The sequence below is a fragment of the Nannobrachium achirus genome (genome assembly GCF_963921795.1).
Source record: "Nannobrachium achirus genome assembly, chromosome: 3".
NCBI classification, from domain to species: Eukaryota; Metazoa; Chordata; class Actinopteri; order Myctophiformes; family Myctophidae; genus Nannobrachium; species Nannobrachium achirus.
This window is the reverse complement of record NC_137812.1, coordinates 38,730,165-38,745,536: the sequence shown is the minus strand read 5'-3', so window position 1 is coordinate 38,745,536 and position 15,372 is coordinate 38,730,165. Positions and strand designations below refer to the sequence as shown.

General features: G+C 40.8%; 1 protein-coding gene across 1 annotated transcript; it reads left to right on the top strand.

Annotated features, from left to right (window-relative positions):
- Positions 1-4,471: 4,471 nt before the first annotated feature.
- On the top strand, positions 4,472-10,845 carry LOC308282229 (N-acetylaspartate synthetase-like; the record flags this gene model as incomplete). Its single annotated transcript, XM_080722574.1, has 4 exons — positions 4,472-4,700; positions 8,112-8,276; positions 8,927-9,313; positions 10,832-10,845. The coding sequence occupies 4 exons, from the start codon at positions 4,472-4,474 to the stop codon at positions 10,843-10,845; spliced, it is 795 nt and encodes a 264-aa protein (XP_080578700.1).
- Between the last annotated feature and the right edge of the window lie 4,527 nt (positions 10,846-15,372).

Genomic DNA, 15,372 nt, shown 5'->3' with positions numbered 1-15,372 from the left:
TCACGGTTTAACAAAAAAAGCAGATCTGCAAGCTCATAGCGCGGCACAAAGTGTCATGCCATTAGCGTGTATATCTGCTATTTTGGAATGGCCCGAGAAATCTAAAATGTCACAGATGCTTTCCCGGTGAATAGGGTCTATATTGAAGAAGGAAGCACTTGTCAACATGTCAATTGTGAAATCATAACTGACATGTTGAACGGGAAACATCTGCCAGGGACATATGTGCAGACAAAAGCTGCTCATCCACCAAAAGTGTGATGAGAAGAAACTATAACTTCATCATGTGCTCTGTGTGAGGTGATTGGTTGCTTACGTAAAAGAACAAAATAACCATGCCAAGTAGGCTTCTGTTAGCCTGGCGGGGCCCGACGTCATACTGTGTTCACTCACTCATTCCTTCCACAGTATAACGTCTGGCCTTCCCGGCATAGGCAGCGAGTATCCTGATTATTTTCTGATCGGGGCACAACAAACGTAGTCTTCCTGACAACAAGTGAAAAGCTTTCCCTGATTGGTCCATGTGTAGACGGTGACGTAGATGCATGCTGCATTATTTTCAAAACAACAATGGCTGCCCTCGCGATGCAACAAGTAACGCTCTAACGATAAAACAAGCAATAAGTGCAGTTATTTCAGAGTTGGAATCAATTACAACAATTAAAAAGGAACACGGGGGATGCGCTAGCGGAGTTCATCTGCCGAAAAGACGCATTTGTTTGCCGTTTTTCGGACTGGTTGAGAGATGTTTTGCTACGCTGATTGGTTAGAGGAGTCTGTCTGTCAAGGCAAGTACTCCCGCCCACTTTTCAAGCTGCCAATAGGCCGAAGGCCAGACGTTATACTGTGGAAGGAATGAGTGTGTGAACACAGTATGACGTCGGGCCCCGCCAGGCTAGGCTTCTGTGTCTGTAGGTTATTGGTTGAAGTAATCCAATGTAATGGTAAGAAAACGTTATTAATCCCATGGCTAGATACAGGTAAGAATATAACTATAGCTATATATATATAAACTGTATTACAGGCTCAGGGCCCACAGGTAGAGACAAACATTACAAAGATAATAAAAAAAAAAAGAAAAAAAAAGAGTACATTCACCAAGCCCACACCGGAGCTACAAGAGGCACTCATATTGTCAATGTTCACCGAGCCCCACTGGGGCTAAAGAGGCACTCATGCCAGTGTCCTCTAATGGAAGACGTGTACCTGACTGAGCTACGTCCAAGGTCTGTCATCTGTCCAATTAATCCATTCAACATAATATACAGAATGCGACAGACCTTTGTTGGACAAAGATTACATTTTTACTTGGATTAAATCAAGGTTTATTAATTAATAGTTGCACAAACATAGTTTAAATACCAGTAAGACACCCTAAGAACCCTGCTGAGCTTGTCGAGTCATCACTGTGATGTCAGAACAGGTCAGCTATATCCATATATGGAGTCTCTGAGGTCAGATGTAGAGGTATTGACCAGCTCCATCTATGGTCCATTCGTCTCCACTCTCCATGTATGGATATCCAGGGTTGATGAGATCAGTGTTGTGATCTTCATATATGGAGAACCAGGTGATGATAGTCAGCAGTCTTGATTTTTAAATTAATTCTGTCTTGGCCATATATGGGGGAATTGACAAATATGGGAATTCCCAGATACAGTATGTGCTTAATATTGATTACATCGGGACAGGGATCTCCATATATGGGCATAAAGGGACAAGGACAGAATTAATTTGCGTCAACCACACTGGTTAGACTGACACAATATGTCCATATATGGAGATATGGGCATTCCCAGATATGGGCCTAATATCGATGGGCATAAAAGGGATTCTATTAGTGTGGTTGGCCTAACAGGGCATCATCTGGGAATCAGATGTAGAGGACAGCTCCATACTGTATGGAGATCTAAGTGATTATCCAGTCGTCTCCATGTATGGATATCCAGGGTATGATGAGGTCAGTATCGTGATCTTAATATATATGGATATCCAGGTGATGATAGTCAGCAGTCTTGATTTGCAAATGAATTCTGTCTTGGCCATATGGAGCTTCCATATATGGGCATTCCAAATATGGGCATTGCCAAATATGGGCTTAATATTGATGACATCAGGGATCTCCATATATGATTGCCAGAACAGGCTGTCTTGGTCATTGAGTCAACAATGCGATGTCACAACAGGTCAGCTATAGACATTGAGGCGTTACTCACTGACTCACGGATGGACAGTATCTGCCGGGTTTCATAGTAAACTATGGTAAACTATTATTGCGACCGTAGGTCACAATAAAAAAGGCCCATTCCCACTGGGCCAGATAACAGATAAAAAAATCTCTTTCTCCAGATATTTTTCCAATCAAAGTGGATGGTAGATACAGATAAAAAAAATATCTGCCACAGATACCTTTATCTGTGTTTTTTTTTAATCTGTTATCTGGCCCAGTGGGAATGGGCCTTAAGAATTACATTTAAACCATCCTTAATTTCAGTTCAGCCTATTTCACAGTAAACCTGGATACATTGTAATGCTGTTGCTCCATTTATAAACTCAGATTAGAATGTCTGTCAGGGATTAATTTTAAACTTGCAGCAGCTGAGGTGGTTTAAGGTGGATATGAATGGATATGGAAGATAAGGGACTGTCTCAATCCAGTTGAGTTTTATGAGGATGAAGAACTGACAAACAAATCTTGTTTTTCTGCCTGCTATGAACCAACGTAAACATATGACATCATCACAGCTAAATATAGCATCTAACCGATCCCATAATCATGTCACTTTTGGCATGGGCTAGTACTGGGATGGCCATAGCTGAGTGGTTAGTGAGCCTGCCTGGGGAACCAGAGGCCCTGGTTGTTGCAGGTATGATTCCAGGCCAGGCCAGCAATGTGTCAATGTGTCCCTGAGCAAGGCACTTCCCCCTGCTCCTCTGTGGGCAGCACTCAGCTGGGGTTAACCCATTTAGAACGGGTACACTTAATAGTGCATCATTATTTTATGCTTTAACTATTTTTGAAAAAGTTGTGAAAATGTGTGCAAATCTTTGAATATATGTATTTTCAAAGCAAACATTTGTAACTAAAATTTTGCTTCTGGGGGGTCCCTGGAACTAAATATTTTGAGATGGGGGTCCGTGGCCAAATAAATATCATTTTGGGGGTCCTTCACATGAAAAAGTTTGAGAACCACTGCCATAGTAGTCTCTCAAGAACAGACTAACTGAGCTCCAGTTAAGTGAAAGGGACCTTTTCTTTGACGATTGCTAGCCACATAGCTGACATAGAAACATAGGTTTTTCAAAAAACCTTAGAAGGATTCAAAAGACACTTTTAGAATCGGGTCAAAATTCAAATTTTCAAGATTTTTCAAAAATAGCAGATCTGCAAGCTCGCAGCGCGGCACTCGGTGCCACGCTGTGAGCTTGTATATCTGCTATTTTTCAATAGTTAAAGCATAAAATAATGATACACAATAATGTGTAAGCTGAAACTGAAGTTCCCCCTTGGGATAAGCTAGGTGTGTACTCTATTTGTTGATTCTTTCTTTTTGGTACTAACTGTTAACAGTAGCCTAACCTTACCTCCCCCTGACCCTTCTATTGTAAATAAATACCTTTTATTTTTGCAAAATGTTTTTTTTGTACTTGTACATTTTTTTTAAACTGTACCTTTTCCTATGCAAACTTGTAATAAATACTTCAATAAATCAACCAATCCTTACAAAACAGCCATATCACAACTGCTGCGTATTTTCATCCATAATGTGTTCTTAGAGAGAGGATGAGGTTTTCAGAGACTTCACACAACAGGTTTCGGCATAATGGTTTAGAAACATAATCCTGCTGCAGTTAAATACCCTATTGTACAGCAGTGGTGGAAAAAGTACTCACATATTTTACTTAGGTAAAGGCTCACAACACGTCGCAATGTGACACGTTGTGAGCTTGTAGATCGGCTATTTTCAACTTGCCAAGGTCTAAAACAGGGCTAAAATGGTTTTTTTATCATGTTTTATAAATGTATAATTTATATCTGCAAAGTAACTAATAACTAAAGTTTTCCAAATAAATGTAGTAGAGTAAAAGTACAATATTTGGATCCGAGATGTAGTGGAGCAGAAGTAAAAAATATTGGAAATTAGAATTACTCAAGTAAAGTACAAATTACTCAAAAGTGTAAATGTACATAGTTACTTCACACCACTGTTTTACAGTATGTGTTGTGAATGTTAGACCTGTCATCATAACCTGTGGTTACAGTAGCTGAAGTCAGTTCTGCAAGAATATCCTGACTGGCCAGATACACATTGTAAGTCACACCCACCTAGTATCTTTCTAAGTGTATGATTACGCATGGTCACCGGCAAACATCAGCTGGGGGCCTTATCTGGAGAGGACATACAGAAACAGTCGTACAAAACCTTTTTTAATTTAATGTTCAAAAGCTACACATTAAATTAATTAAGGTATGAAGATTCAAAAGTTTGTCACAGAGGAAAAAGAACAGAGGGTAGGACAGAAAAAATGTGACACCGAACTCAAAACTAGCACTGTTTTTGTACGCAAGTTTGAAATGGAGGATAATCCAGAGGTGCAGCGCATCTTCTATGAGGGACTGATGGAGATGATACCAGACACAGCCTTCAGAGGACTGAGACACCACCCCGAGAGTCTGTTGCTCTATGCCGTTATGACAAGTAAGACAAATACATTTTTATAGCCATTATAATCTTAACAGAATTGATAACTTGCACCTTTTCTCCTCAGCAAGTCAATTTATCTTCTTGAGTCATACTTTGTTAGGGTTTATTGTAAAATGATTTACTTATTCTACGCTTGTGTATTCTATAGCGGCCAATAATATAAGACATAAAAGCAATGGTGGTTTTTCACTGTCTAATCATGCCAGCAAAGAGAAAAACACTCACATACACACGCACACACACATACACAGGTCAATACAGCTCTGTCCTAGTCTTCTTCAAAAACATTTTGTAAAAGAGTGATACCAACTAAAGAAGATCCTGTTCTTGTATATTTTTGCTGTGCCACTGTAATGCATTTCTTTTTACCTTCACTGCGTTGAGGACTAATTGGATCTGTAATAAATAATAAACAACTAGACAAGTATGCTCCTTTTGAGCACAGATCCCCCATGCACATGACATTTGGAAGGCAGTCAAGCCAATTGGAATGGAATCTGCTAAATCTCTACATGCATGCCGGGCCTGTATGTGGAGTTGCGAAACCCAAGATTTTGATTGTTCGACCTACAGTGCAGTTCAAGAGTTATGGGCCAAAAGTGTTTCTACTAATTGAAGACAGAAAACAGTATAAAAACACATTTCAACTGCTCTTCATGAATGCGTGAAATACATCTATAGAGTTCATCATAGCACCTTTCATGACATGAAATGCAGTTCAAAGTGCTTTTTATAATTAACTTCTGTAGACTGTCGTAATAATAATAATAAACTTTATTGGTATAGCACCTTTCATGATATGAAATGCAGTTCAAAGTGCTTTACAGCAAAAGTATAAATAATTAACTTCTGTAGACTAGTAATATTAATAAAAAACGTTATTTGTATAGCACCTTTCATGACATGAAATGCAGTTCAAAGTGCAGTTCAAAGTATAAATAATTAACAATAATGCTAAAAATAAAGCGAAGTACCAATGATCTTTACGGCTGTGTTCAGCTGTTTTCTCTCCTCAGCTGTCTGTTACTGCACCAGGATGTGTACAGTAGCCTCTCGATAGTACCTCTGTAAAACATGGTCAGGGGGGCTGGAATGGGAACGTCAACTCTCTTCAGCTCACGGAGAGAGAGAGAGAGAGAGAGAGAGACACTGTTGGGCCTTCTTTGTGATGCCAGTGGTGTTGCTACTCCCAGTGGTGTTGCTACTCGAGCCAGGTTGTCAGTCAGCAGTACTTCCAGGAATGTCGTACTTGTTAGCCTCTCGACAGCTGGGCCATCGATTTCCATTGGATAGTATTGGGGCCTGGCCCGCGGCCTCTTCCTGAAGTCGACAATATTTTTTCCTGTTTTTTTGCGACTAGGTCAGGTCGCAGTTACTATCAAAACCTCCACCGTCAGTCTGTCAGTCTGTCCGTCACGCCACGTCACCCTTTTCCCCTACTCATCTCTCTGCCACTGTTGCCCGATCCATGCCAAACTTTGCACACACACACTCCTTGGCTGCCAAACCACAACCTCCACCTCATTTCTCACATGGCCCTCTTCTAGCGCCACCATGAGGCCGATTCTTGCAAGACACATTTTTGGACACTGCTCCTACAGATTTTGCCCTAAAATCACGCAACGCGGTACACAGTATCTCAAAAGTCATGTCATCAACATGGATCTGTCCCATTTCCCTATTCAAAAAAGCTTCACAGGCAGCAGAATCTGACGGTCGCTTATCGCCCCATTTTGGGAGTCTTACTGGTAAGTAAGTATTGAGCGTGATTGCGAGATTGTGTGCAGCTGGCACCAAACTGCCAGCTGCCCCACCTCCTTTCTGCAGGTAGCTTCGGTATAGATGAGTTGTTGCCGACTTTGACAGTTTAACTCCTCTGTGTCAGGGAGTACAGGACAGACTTACACTGAAAACATAAATCCTCATTGGAAAGCTTAAGTACCAGTAAGACTCCCTAATCGGGAGATAAGCGACCGTTGGTCGCTTATCTCCACAAATATCACAACCTCCACCTCTCACGTCATACGGGTAGCCATAGTTACACCTGGAATGTTGAATCTCCATATATGGAGATAACCTACGCATCACACAAAGTCTGACCTCACCAGCCCATACTTGGGCATGGACGACTTATATCTCCATATACGGAGATGGCCATATATGGAGATACGATGACATCACAGAGTCCACAGCTGATGATGTGGCGTGATGTCATACAATACACAAACAAGCCCTATATAAAGGGGCAATTCTCACCAGGGAAGAGAGCATTGCCTGGAATGTTGAATCTCCATATATGGAGATAACCTACGCATCACACAAAGTCTGACCTCACCAGCCCATACTTGGGCATGGACGACTTATATCTCCATATACGGAGATGGCCATATATGGAGATACGATGACATCACAGAGTCCACAGCTGATGATGTGGCGTGATGTCATACAATAAACAAACAAGCCCTATATACTGATGCGATACGATGACATCACAGAGTCCACAGCTGATGATGTGGCGTGATGTCATACAATAAACAAACAAGCCCTATATACTGATGCGGAGATATGAGCAGGGCAAAGGTGTGACGTGTGACGTGTGACCGACCGACCGACCGACCGACCGACCGACGGACGGCCGGTGGAGGTTTTCATAGTAAACTGCTCCCTGACGGTCGCAATGAAAACCGACCGACCGACGGACGGCCGGTGGAGGTTTTCATATGGAGATACGATGACATCACAGAGTCCACAGCTGATGATGTGGCGTGATGTCATACAATAAACAAACAAGCCCTATATACTGATGCGATACGATGACATCACAGAGTCCACAGCTGATGATGTGGCGTGATGTCATACAATAAACAAACAAGCCCTATATACTGATGCGGAGATATGAGCAGGGCAAAGGTGTGACGTGTGACGTGTGACCGACCGACCGACCGACCGACCGACCGACCGACCGACCGACGGACGGCCGGTGGAGGTTTTCATAGTAAACTGCTCCCTGACGGTCGCAATAACACGTGCACCCTCTGTTGGGCTGGCAAGGATAGCAATTGTGTGTAGACACCACAGAGACGCAGATGTTCCTATTCACGGTACAAAAGGAGGAATGCTGCGACACAGGCCTGTGTGCAGACACGCACACATTTGTCCTAATCTCGTGCTTACTCACGTGTACAAAACCTGCATTCACATGTATGCATGTCTGCATACATGGAGTAGATCCTGTCCCTATACACTTTATACTCTACATACCCATTTATGTTCGCTGTGTGATGCGTTGTGAGTTTGTAGATCTGCTATTTTTGAAAAACAAAAAAATAGAAAAAAAAAAACAAAAAAACAAACAACAACAATAATATTAACTTATTATTATTAACTTAACTTTTCCGCTTGCAGTCGTGTGTTTTGTCATCACCATGTCATGGTTGATGACAGGACTCGTTCCACCTGCTGTCCTGTGTGCGAGGTATTTCTGCAGCAGACGGGTGGCCCATCGTTACCTGCAGCATGCCAAGAAGGGAGATATGGCTGACATTGAGGGGTTCTACATCAAATCACCAGGTACCCAGGTTGTTTGACATTGTCCACTGAAAATATATTTTTTACATGATATGTGCAGTAGCTTAAACATGGTAGACTTAGTTTAAATATCATTTAGTATAGCTTAGTTCCATTCAATTACCCATTAACTTAAAAAAAGACCAATACCAGGTTAAAACAACAAAAGGAGGATCTCCTTTTACAGCTCCTACACTTTGGAATTCCTTGCCTGAGGAGATCGGTTTTGCTGAATGTTGGTTGTTTTAAATCCCTTCTTAATACACACATTTACAAAGTTTGCATAATACTTAAAATATTAATTGAAAAATGAAGGTGCTTCATACATTATAAGGTCAATATCAGTCACAAGAGGAAGAGGAATCTTTAAGTGAACTCATTTAAACCCTATTTACACTCAGGGCTCTATACTTGGTGCATTCCTAATCCCTCTACACCAAATATTTTCACTAAAAATAGATGCCCTAAAAGCTCACAACGTGCCACCTTGAAGGTCAGCTATATTGGCTGAAGGTTTGACATCAGAATACGGACGCAAGGGTTCATGTGGATGGTTCATGTGGATGTCTGCCACCTCTCCATGCATTATTGTGGACCATAGTACAAACATATATCCTTCAGCTGTTGCACTAACTCTGTTTCCTCCATTTCAGACTCCTGTATGTGGGTAGCAGTACAGGAGGGCAGAGTTGTGGGTATTGTTGCAGCTGTAGGCGATCTGAAGAGGAGCGTTGATCTGGAGCTGTGTCGGATGTCTGTGGACCGACACCATCGACAGTGTGGAGTTGGCAGGGCACTGGGACGCAAGGTTCTGGAGTTCGCTGTGGCTCGTGGGTACTCGTCTGTGGTCTTAGGAACCACTGCCTATTCACTGTCTGCACACAAGCTCTACCAGCGGTTGGGATTCCAATGTGTTGCTAAGATCAATGGACATGTCCACCCTTATGTAGGACAGTCCTTACTGGAGAAGGTGTTCTACCGTGTCTGTCATCACCTATATTCCCTAGATGTGCAAGCCATAGCTCCTGGTCATAAGAAGAGTGAGCCCTCGCCTTTTAGGCCATGGCTACACAGAGCTGGATATTTCTGAAGCTAGATTTTTTTTTGTGCTGTTGGGGCTTGCAGCCACATGAAGCTGGATATTTCGGCTGCAAAGCTGGATATTTTTTAAACCGGATAAATAAGTGGAGAGATTGAAAAATATCCGATTCACTGGATCCGTGTAGACAGGGAACCCGGATATCTCTGAAGACTTTACTGTGTGTGTGCTTGTTAGACCTAGATATCTTTGTCGTGTGGACCTAGATATTTTTCTATGTGGATATCTGAAAAACCGGGATATATGAAATATCCAGCTCCGTGTGGACCTAGATATTTACTACTTGGGGCAGGTTGAACAGTTGCTGTGCTTTCACCTGCAGGAAATAGGCTGGGCAGATCGGATGGGGAGAGGCAGAGTCTGGGGGCAGCAGCAGCAAAATAAATGTAAAATAATTTATATAAATATTTTCTGAAATGTCTATATGTGGCACCAAAAATGGCCACCAGTGGCTGAAATATGAAAATTCGAATAGGTCTGTCTTGACATGACTATAGATATACTGTAATGTGTACTGATTTGCATAGCGTTTGGACAAAATCTGTAGGAGAATAGCAAAACATTTGTATAGCAAAAATGGGCCTCCTGCCCGGTGACGCTATAACAGGCTAATGTGAAGTTTCATGGACGTGCTCATGATTTGAAGCATTTTGTTCAAAATGAGCCACTCCTGCAAATGTAGATGCCGTCATGCTGATCTTAGCCAATCAGGATGGAATAAGAAAAATCTGACAGATCTGTCTTGATCACATAATGTGTACTGATTTGCGTGATGTTTGTACAAAGGTCGGCCTCCTGGTGGCGCTACAACAGGCCGATGTGAAAGATTTGGGGCACAGGTTCTGCTCTGGCTTCTAGGTCAAGGGTCTTCGACAGGGGGTCCGGGACCCCTATGGGATCCTCAGAGTTACCTCCAAATCTTTTTTTTTTCTTCTTTTGTATATTAACCACTTGAACCCTAGCATCCATATTCGGAGAACTTTAGCCAAAAATAGCCGATCTACAAGCTCACAACGCCTCGAGCTGCAAGGCGTTGTGAGCTTGTAGATCAGCTATTTTCGTCAAGGAGGTTTGGTCAAGAGGGGAAAAAGAGCAGACTAAGTACAGAGTGAAAGGTCAAGTTTATTAAGTATTGACAGTTCATTCAAGTGGTTAAATATCTGAAAACACAAATTGACATGAATCCAAAATACACAGATGATTGTGCTGTCAAACAATGACACTTGAACAGGTTGTGGGGGTCCCTGCTTCATCTCTCTCTCAACTAAGGGGTCCTTGGCCTGAAAACGTTGAAGAACCCCGTTCTATGGAGTGTTTGGGACGGACGGATGGGGGCAAAACATTGTCTTGGCCACTTCTTCGGCCTGTCATATACAATAAAAGTGTAATGCAGTGTAACAGTAGAACGCTGTCTTAATGTGTAAATGTATTACAACTTCCTTCCCCCTTTCTCCCTCAGGATGCAACAAATAAATCAATCTGTATTTAATCAACCATGCCTGTTTAAATGAGGGTAATATTTTATAGATTTTGCACAAACCTGATAAAACTCACCGGCTGTAAGCAGGAATGATGTTTATGCAGGCTCTTCTTCTCCAAGCTTGACTCCTTTCTCTTGTGTCTGCACCTGAAAATGCACATTTATAGTACTGTAACTTTGTGTCATATGTTATTAAGTTGTTGTTTGCTATGTGGAATGTGTTAGGAGATTATTAAAATATTATTACTTAATATTACTTTCTGTTATAGTTGTTGTATGTGTATTTAATGGTTTTGAACCAACAATAGGGGTAAACACAAGGACCACCCCCTCTTTGCTCAGCCCTATAACATGTAATCTAATTTTGAAAGGTAACTTACTTAATGTACATGTAGTTTCCTATGAAACTACCTTTGATTGAAAAGAAATGTCAATAAACATACTACAGTTGTTTTCTGAATTAGCTCCTTTCTACTTTCTCCCCTGCAGCACCAAGAAGGCTTGGACGCACGCACGCGCGCACACACACACACACACACACACACACACACACACACACACACACACACACACACACACACACACACACACACACACACACACACACACACACACACACACACACACACACACACACACACACACACACACACACACGTTCAAAGATTGTTCTGAGCTTCCAAATTGTTGAACTATCTTGACTAATTAACAGTGGGTGAACAGCTTTAGTGTCAGTACACTTCTTGGATTTATAACGTTGGCTATGTTCCAGGATTTTATATATTTCAAATTTCTATCCAGCTAGATCTTAACGGTCTGACCACAGCTGCTCAAACCAGATAAGGGAAGTAGCCCATCCCCAACTCTGTCAGCACCACCCTGCTTCTGTTTCCCTGCATACGTATGCCTGTGTGTGTGTGTGTGTGTGTGTGTGTGTGTGTGTGTGTGTGTGTGTGTGTGTGTGTGTGTGTGTGTGTGTGTGTGTGTGTGTGTGTGTGTGTGCGTGTGCGTGCATGTGCGTGTATTGCAGCTGACACAATAAGCAGCATGGCGAGTGAGGCAAAAACAAAACCATAGAACAGATTCCATTCCATTATACCATTATCAGCCCCTGAGGTGCTAGAGAAATGCATCTCCCAGAACCTGAAGGGCACAAGTGGGTCACGGTGAGCTTGTAAAAACATTACAATATAATACAATACAATACAATACAAAGACAAATAATATTCTCCTCACAACAGTTCTGGAAAATGTGATTAAGTAAGTCAAGTAGGCTAAGTCATGTTGCAACCCTTTCAACTTCCAAATACTGCATGACTGTTGAAGATGGGGAAGTGGGACAACAAAAAAGAGGAATGAGAACCACGTGAAATACATTTACAGTGGCGAATGGAAGTGGCAAAATGAGACAGTACATTAACATGTTTTCTTTATAATTGTGAATTTTATGAGGTTTGGCAAAAGCTTTCCTAAAACAAATAGTTGCCTAGAAGAAGAGAATGGAACTCCTTTTTTCTTCAATTGACCTTTTGCTAACATTATTCTCAGTACATTACATGTCATTAAAGCATTATTAACAGAGAATATTGTCACAGCATTCTTTATTTTAACCACAATCTACTGGTTAAAAATATTTTCAGTGGCAAAGTCCTCCTTTAAGTAGACTTAACGTTCGTCATCACGCATTACGGTTTTGTTTAGGGGCTGGGCTAATTGTCTTATAGGTCTAATACTCAAACGCAGGATTTTTTCACTTTTTTGCCATCTACCATTATTATGGCCATATTATCACTACAGATATGCTCTAAAAGTGTGTAAAAGTGTGCAATTAGTCAGTGAGCCAGGACCCCAAATTTCATCTGTACCATATGAGGGGAATAATTCTCATATAGTAATTTAAGGTATAGTACTAGGAAATATGTGATAACATTGCAGCGTTGGTAGCTTTCTGTGTGTTATCACTCCATTTATAACAACATGCCAAAACACAGTCTTCAAAATCCAAAATCCACTTCAAACTGATGGTTCTCTCTTATTATTGACCTCCTCTCTTTGAGGAAAAATGGTGGGTAAACAGTTAATCTATCTGTTCAATACTAAACCTAGTACTTGTTTCCTATCATGTTTTTGTTGTTGATTTCTATTCATATGTAGCCTGATTTCAGACTCAGCGCTCAGAGAGTGGGCGGGTCTATGGGCTGGAGCCAGGCAAATTCATATGGAGACCTAGAACAAGTTTAGCTTGGTTGCCCAAACTCTGGTCATTTGCTTAATAAAAAATGGCAAAGTTTAACTTTCTAACCGCTTGTCCTGAAATGATGCATGTCTAATAGACATACCATTTTTTTCATTTTCATAAATAGAATCCATTCCTGAAGCTATATTTTTTTATGTCAATCAGGTAAATCTGTCATGTTAAAGTTTATATTTGACCTTTGGGAGAACAACAGATAGATTACATTGTCAATGTTTTTTTTTGCTTTGTATTGTATTTTATTTTATATGTTTTAATGTTCGAAATAAACTCTTTCATTCATTCATTCATTCATTCATCGAAACAACATGAATTGTAAAGCACTTTAAAAATGAAAACAGGCTAAATGACCCAATCACCCAAAGAGGTGTGTCTTAAGATGAGCTTTATAATGCTGCATGAATTAGCTAGAATTGATGTTTGAGGGACTGAATAATAATAATAATAATAACGGATTGCATTTTTATAGCGCTTTTCTAAGCAAGTTGCAAACTCAAAGCGCTTTAAATACAATGCAATACAATGATCCCAGAGCCTTTATCAGTAGCCCATATTGGGTCAGTTACCACATACAGGCCACCATTGGCAACAGTGTACTGTATGTCAATGAAATAGATTATTCATTCAAGCACAGATCTGTATCTGGTGTGTACAGAGCTCTGCATAGGTTTGGGCCATCATTAGTAACAGTGTATGTCAATGAAATAGATTATTCATTCAAGCCCAGATCGGTGTCTGGTGTGTCCAGAGCTCAGCGTAGGTTCTGCCAGAACAGTCCAGGGTGCTGGTGCTTCTGACAACAGATAGAAACAACTTGATGAACGACAATCCCATGTCAACCAGTGACCATATCTGCTGTCTGCTTGGACGCTTGCTTGGATGAGAATGTGCGAGATATACCTGACCTGACAGACCTTTACCACAAGATTGACCTGCAATTGAAAATATAACATAAGAAATCGATTCTATGTCACAATTATTGTTATTTAATTTCCAATACAAAAAAAAAGGATAATTCATTTTTTTAACCTAATTTAGTACAATGTAACATCACCTTGTGATGGACGCCATCTTGGATTTGGCAATAATTAACTGATATTTCACTGATTCAGCCACATTTCTTGAGCCCTAAAACCTAGGGTTAGACACCGAAGTCACCTTTATAAGTTGAAAAGTATCCAGACATCCCAAGTCTCCTGGATGTTGCAGGAGTCTCGTGGAAATCAGCGTTTCCCCCGGACACCCGCGAGTGGTACTAACTAACGCAAATGCCGGCCATATCCGGGAGAATCGCGGGATGTGGGCGTCTAAAAGTGACCAACCACTGGTCTCAGATGCGCAAAGGGTATAATCAGCTGATAACAGTAAACAGACCGGTTTCTTGTGATCGTCTTGCTTAATATGAATAAAATAACAGTACTTTACAACTGTTGGTTCTTTTTCACTCCAAGCGGTGGTGGACAACTGGACATATAGCTGCGTCAGCCTGCGCTTTCTTCCAAATAGGTAAGACATCATACTTTATATTAAGCTTATTATATTAAGCCTAAACGGTTCGACTGCCGTGCAGAACCGTTTTTAACTGTAAAAAACAAATAATTTCCCAGGAAAAACCAAACATTTCATTCCTATTTTCACTATTGGTACTATTTTCTGAACATTTCTTGAAAATGTGATCAAAATGTCAAGTAAGTCATGTTGAAACCTTAGCAGCTTCTAAATAATGCATGAGTGTTGAAGATGAGGAAGTGTGTCAACAAAAAGGAATTCAATTGACCCTTTGCTGACATTATTTTCAGTCCATTACATGTCATTAAAGCATATTATCAGAGAATATTGTCACAACATTCTTTTTTTTAAACCACAATCTACTGGTTAAAAAATCTTAAGAGAATCTCATGAAATCTTATCACAGTGACACTGATTACTTGCAGATTGAAATGCAATTTCTGAAACCATGGATGTGAGCAATCTGATTTCAAATGGTCTGTAATGTAAAGTGTTTACACTTAAATTGTTGTATAGTTAGACACAATGAGATATTATAGCAATCTGATTAATCAAGACACTATTTAATGCTGAGTGTCAAACGACACAAAAGCCAGATGTTTCAGTGTAATGTGAAAACCTTAAGGTCAGCGTTACCCAAGTTGTTTTGTCAGCAATTTTCATCCCAGGAATAGCTAATTCCGCTTTTTCAACTTCTTTAAATACATGACCAAGAGGAGGATCTTTATTCTAATCTGTTATCAGCTCTCCAGGTCCA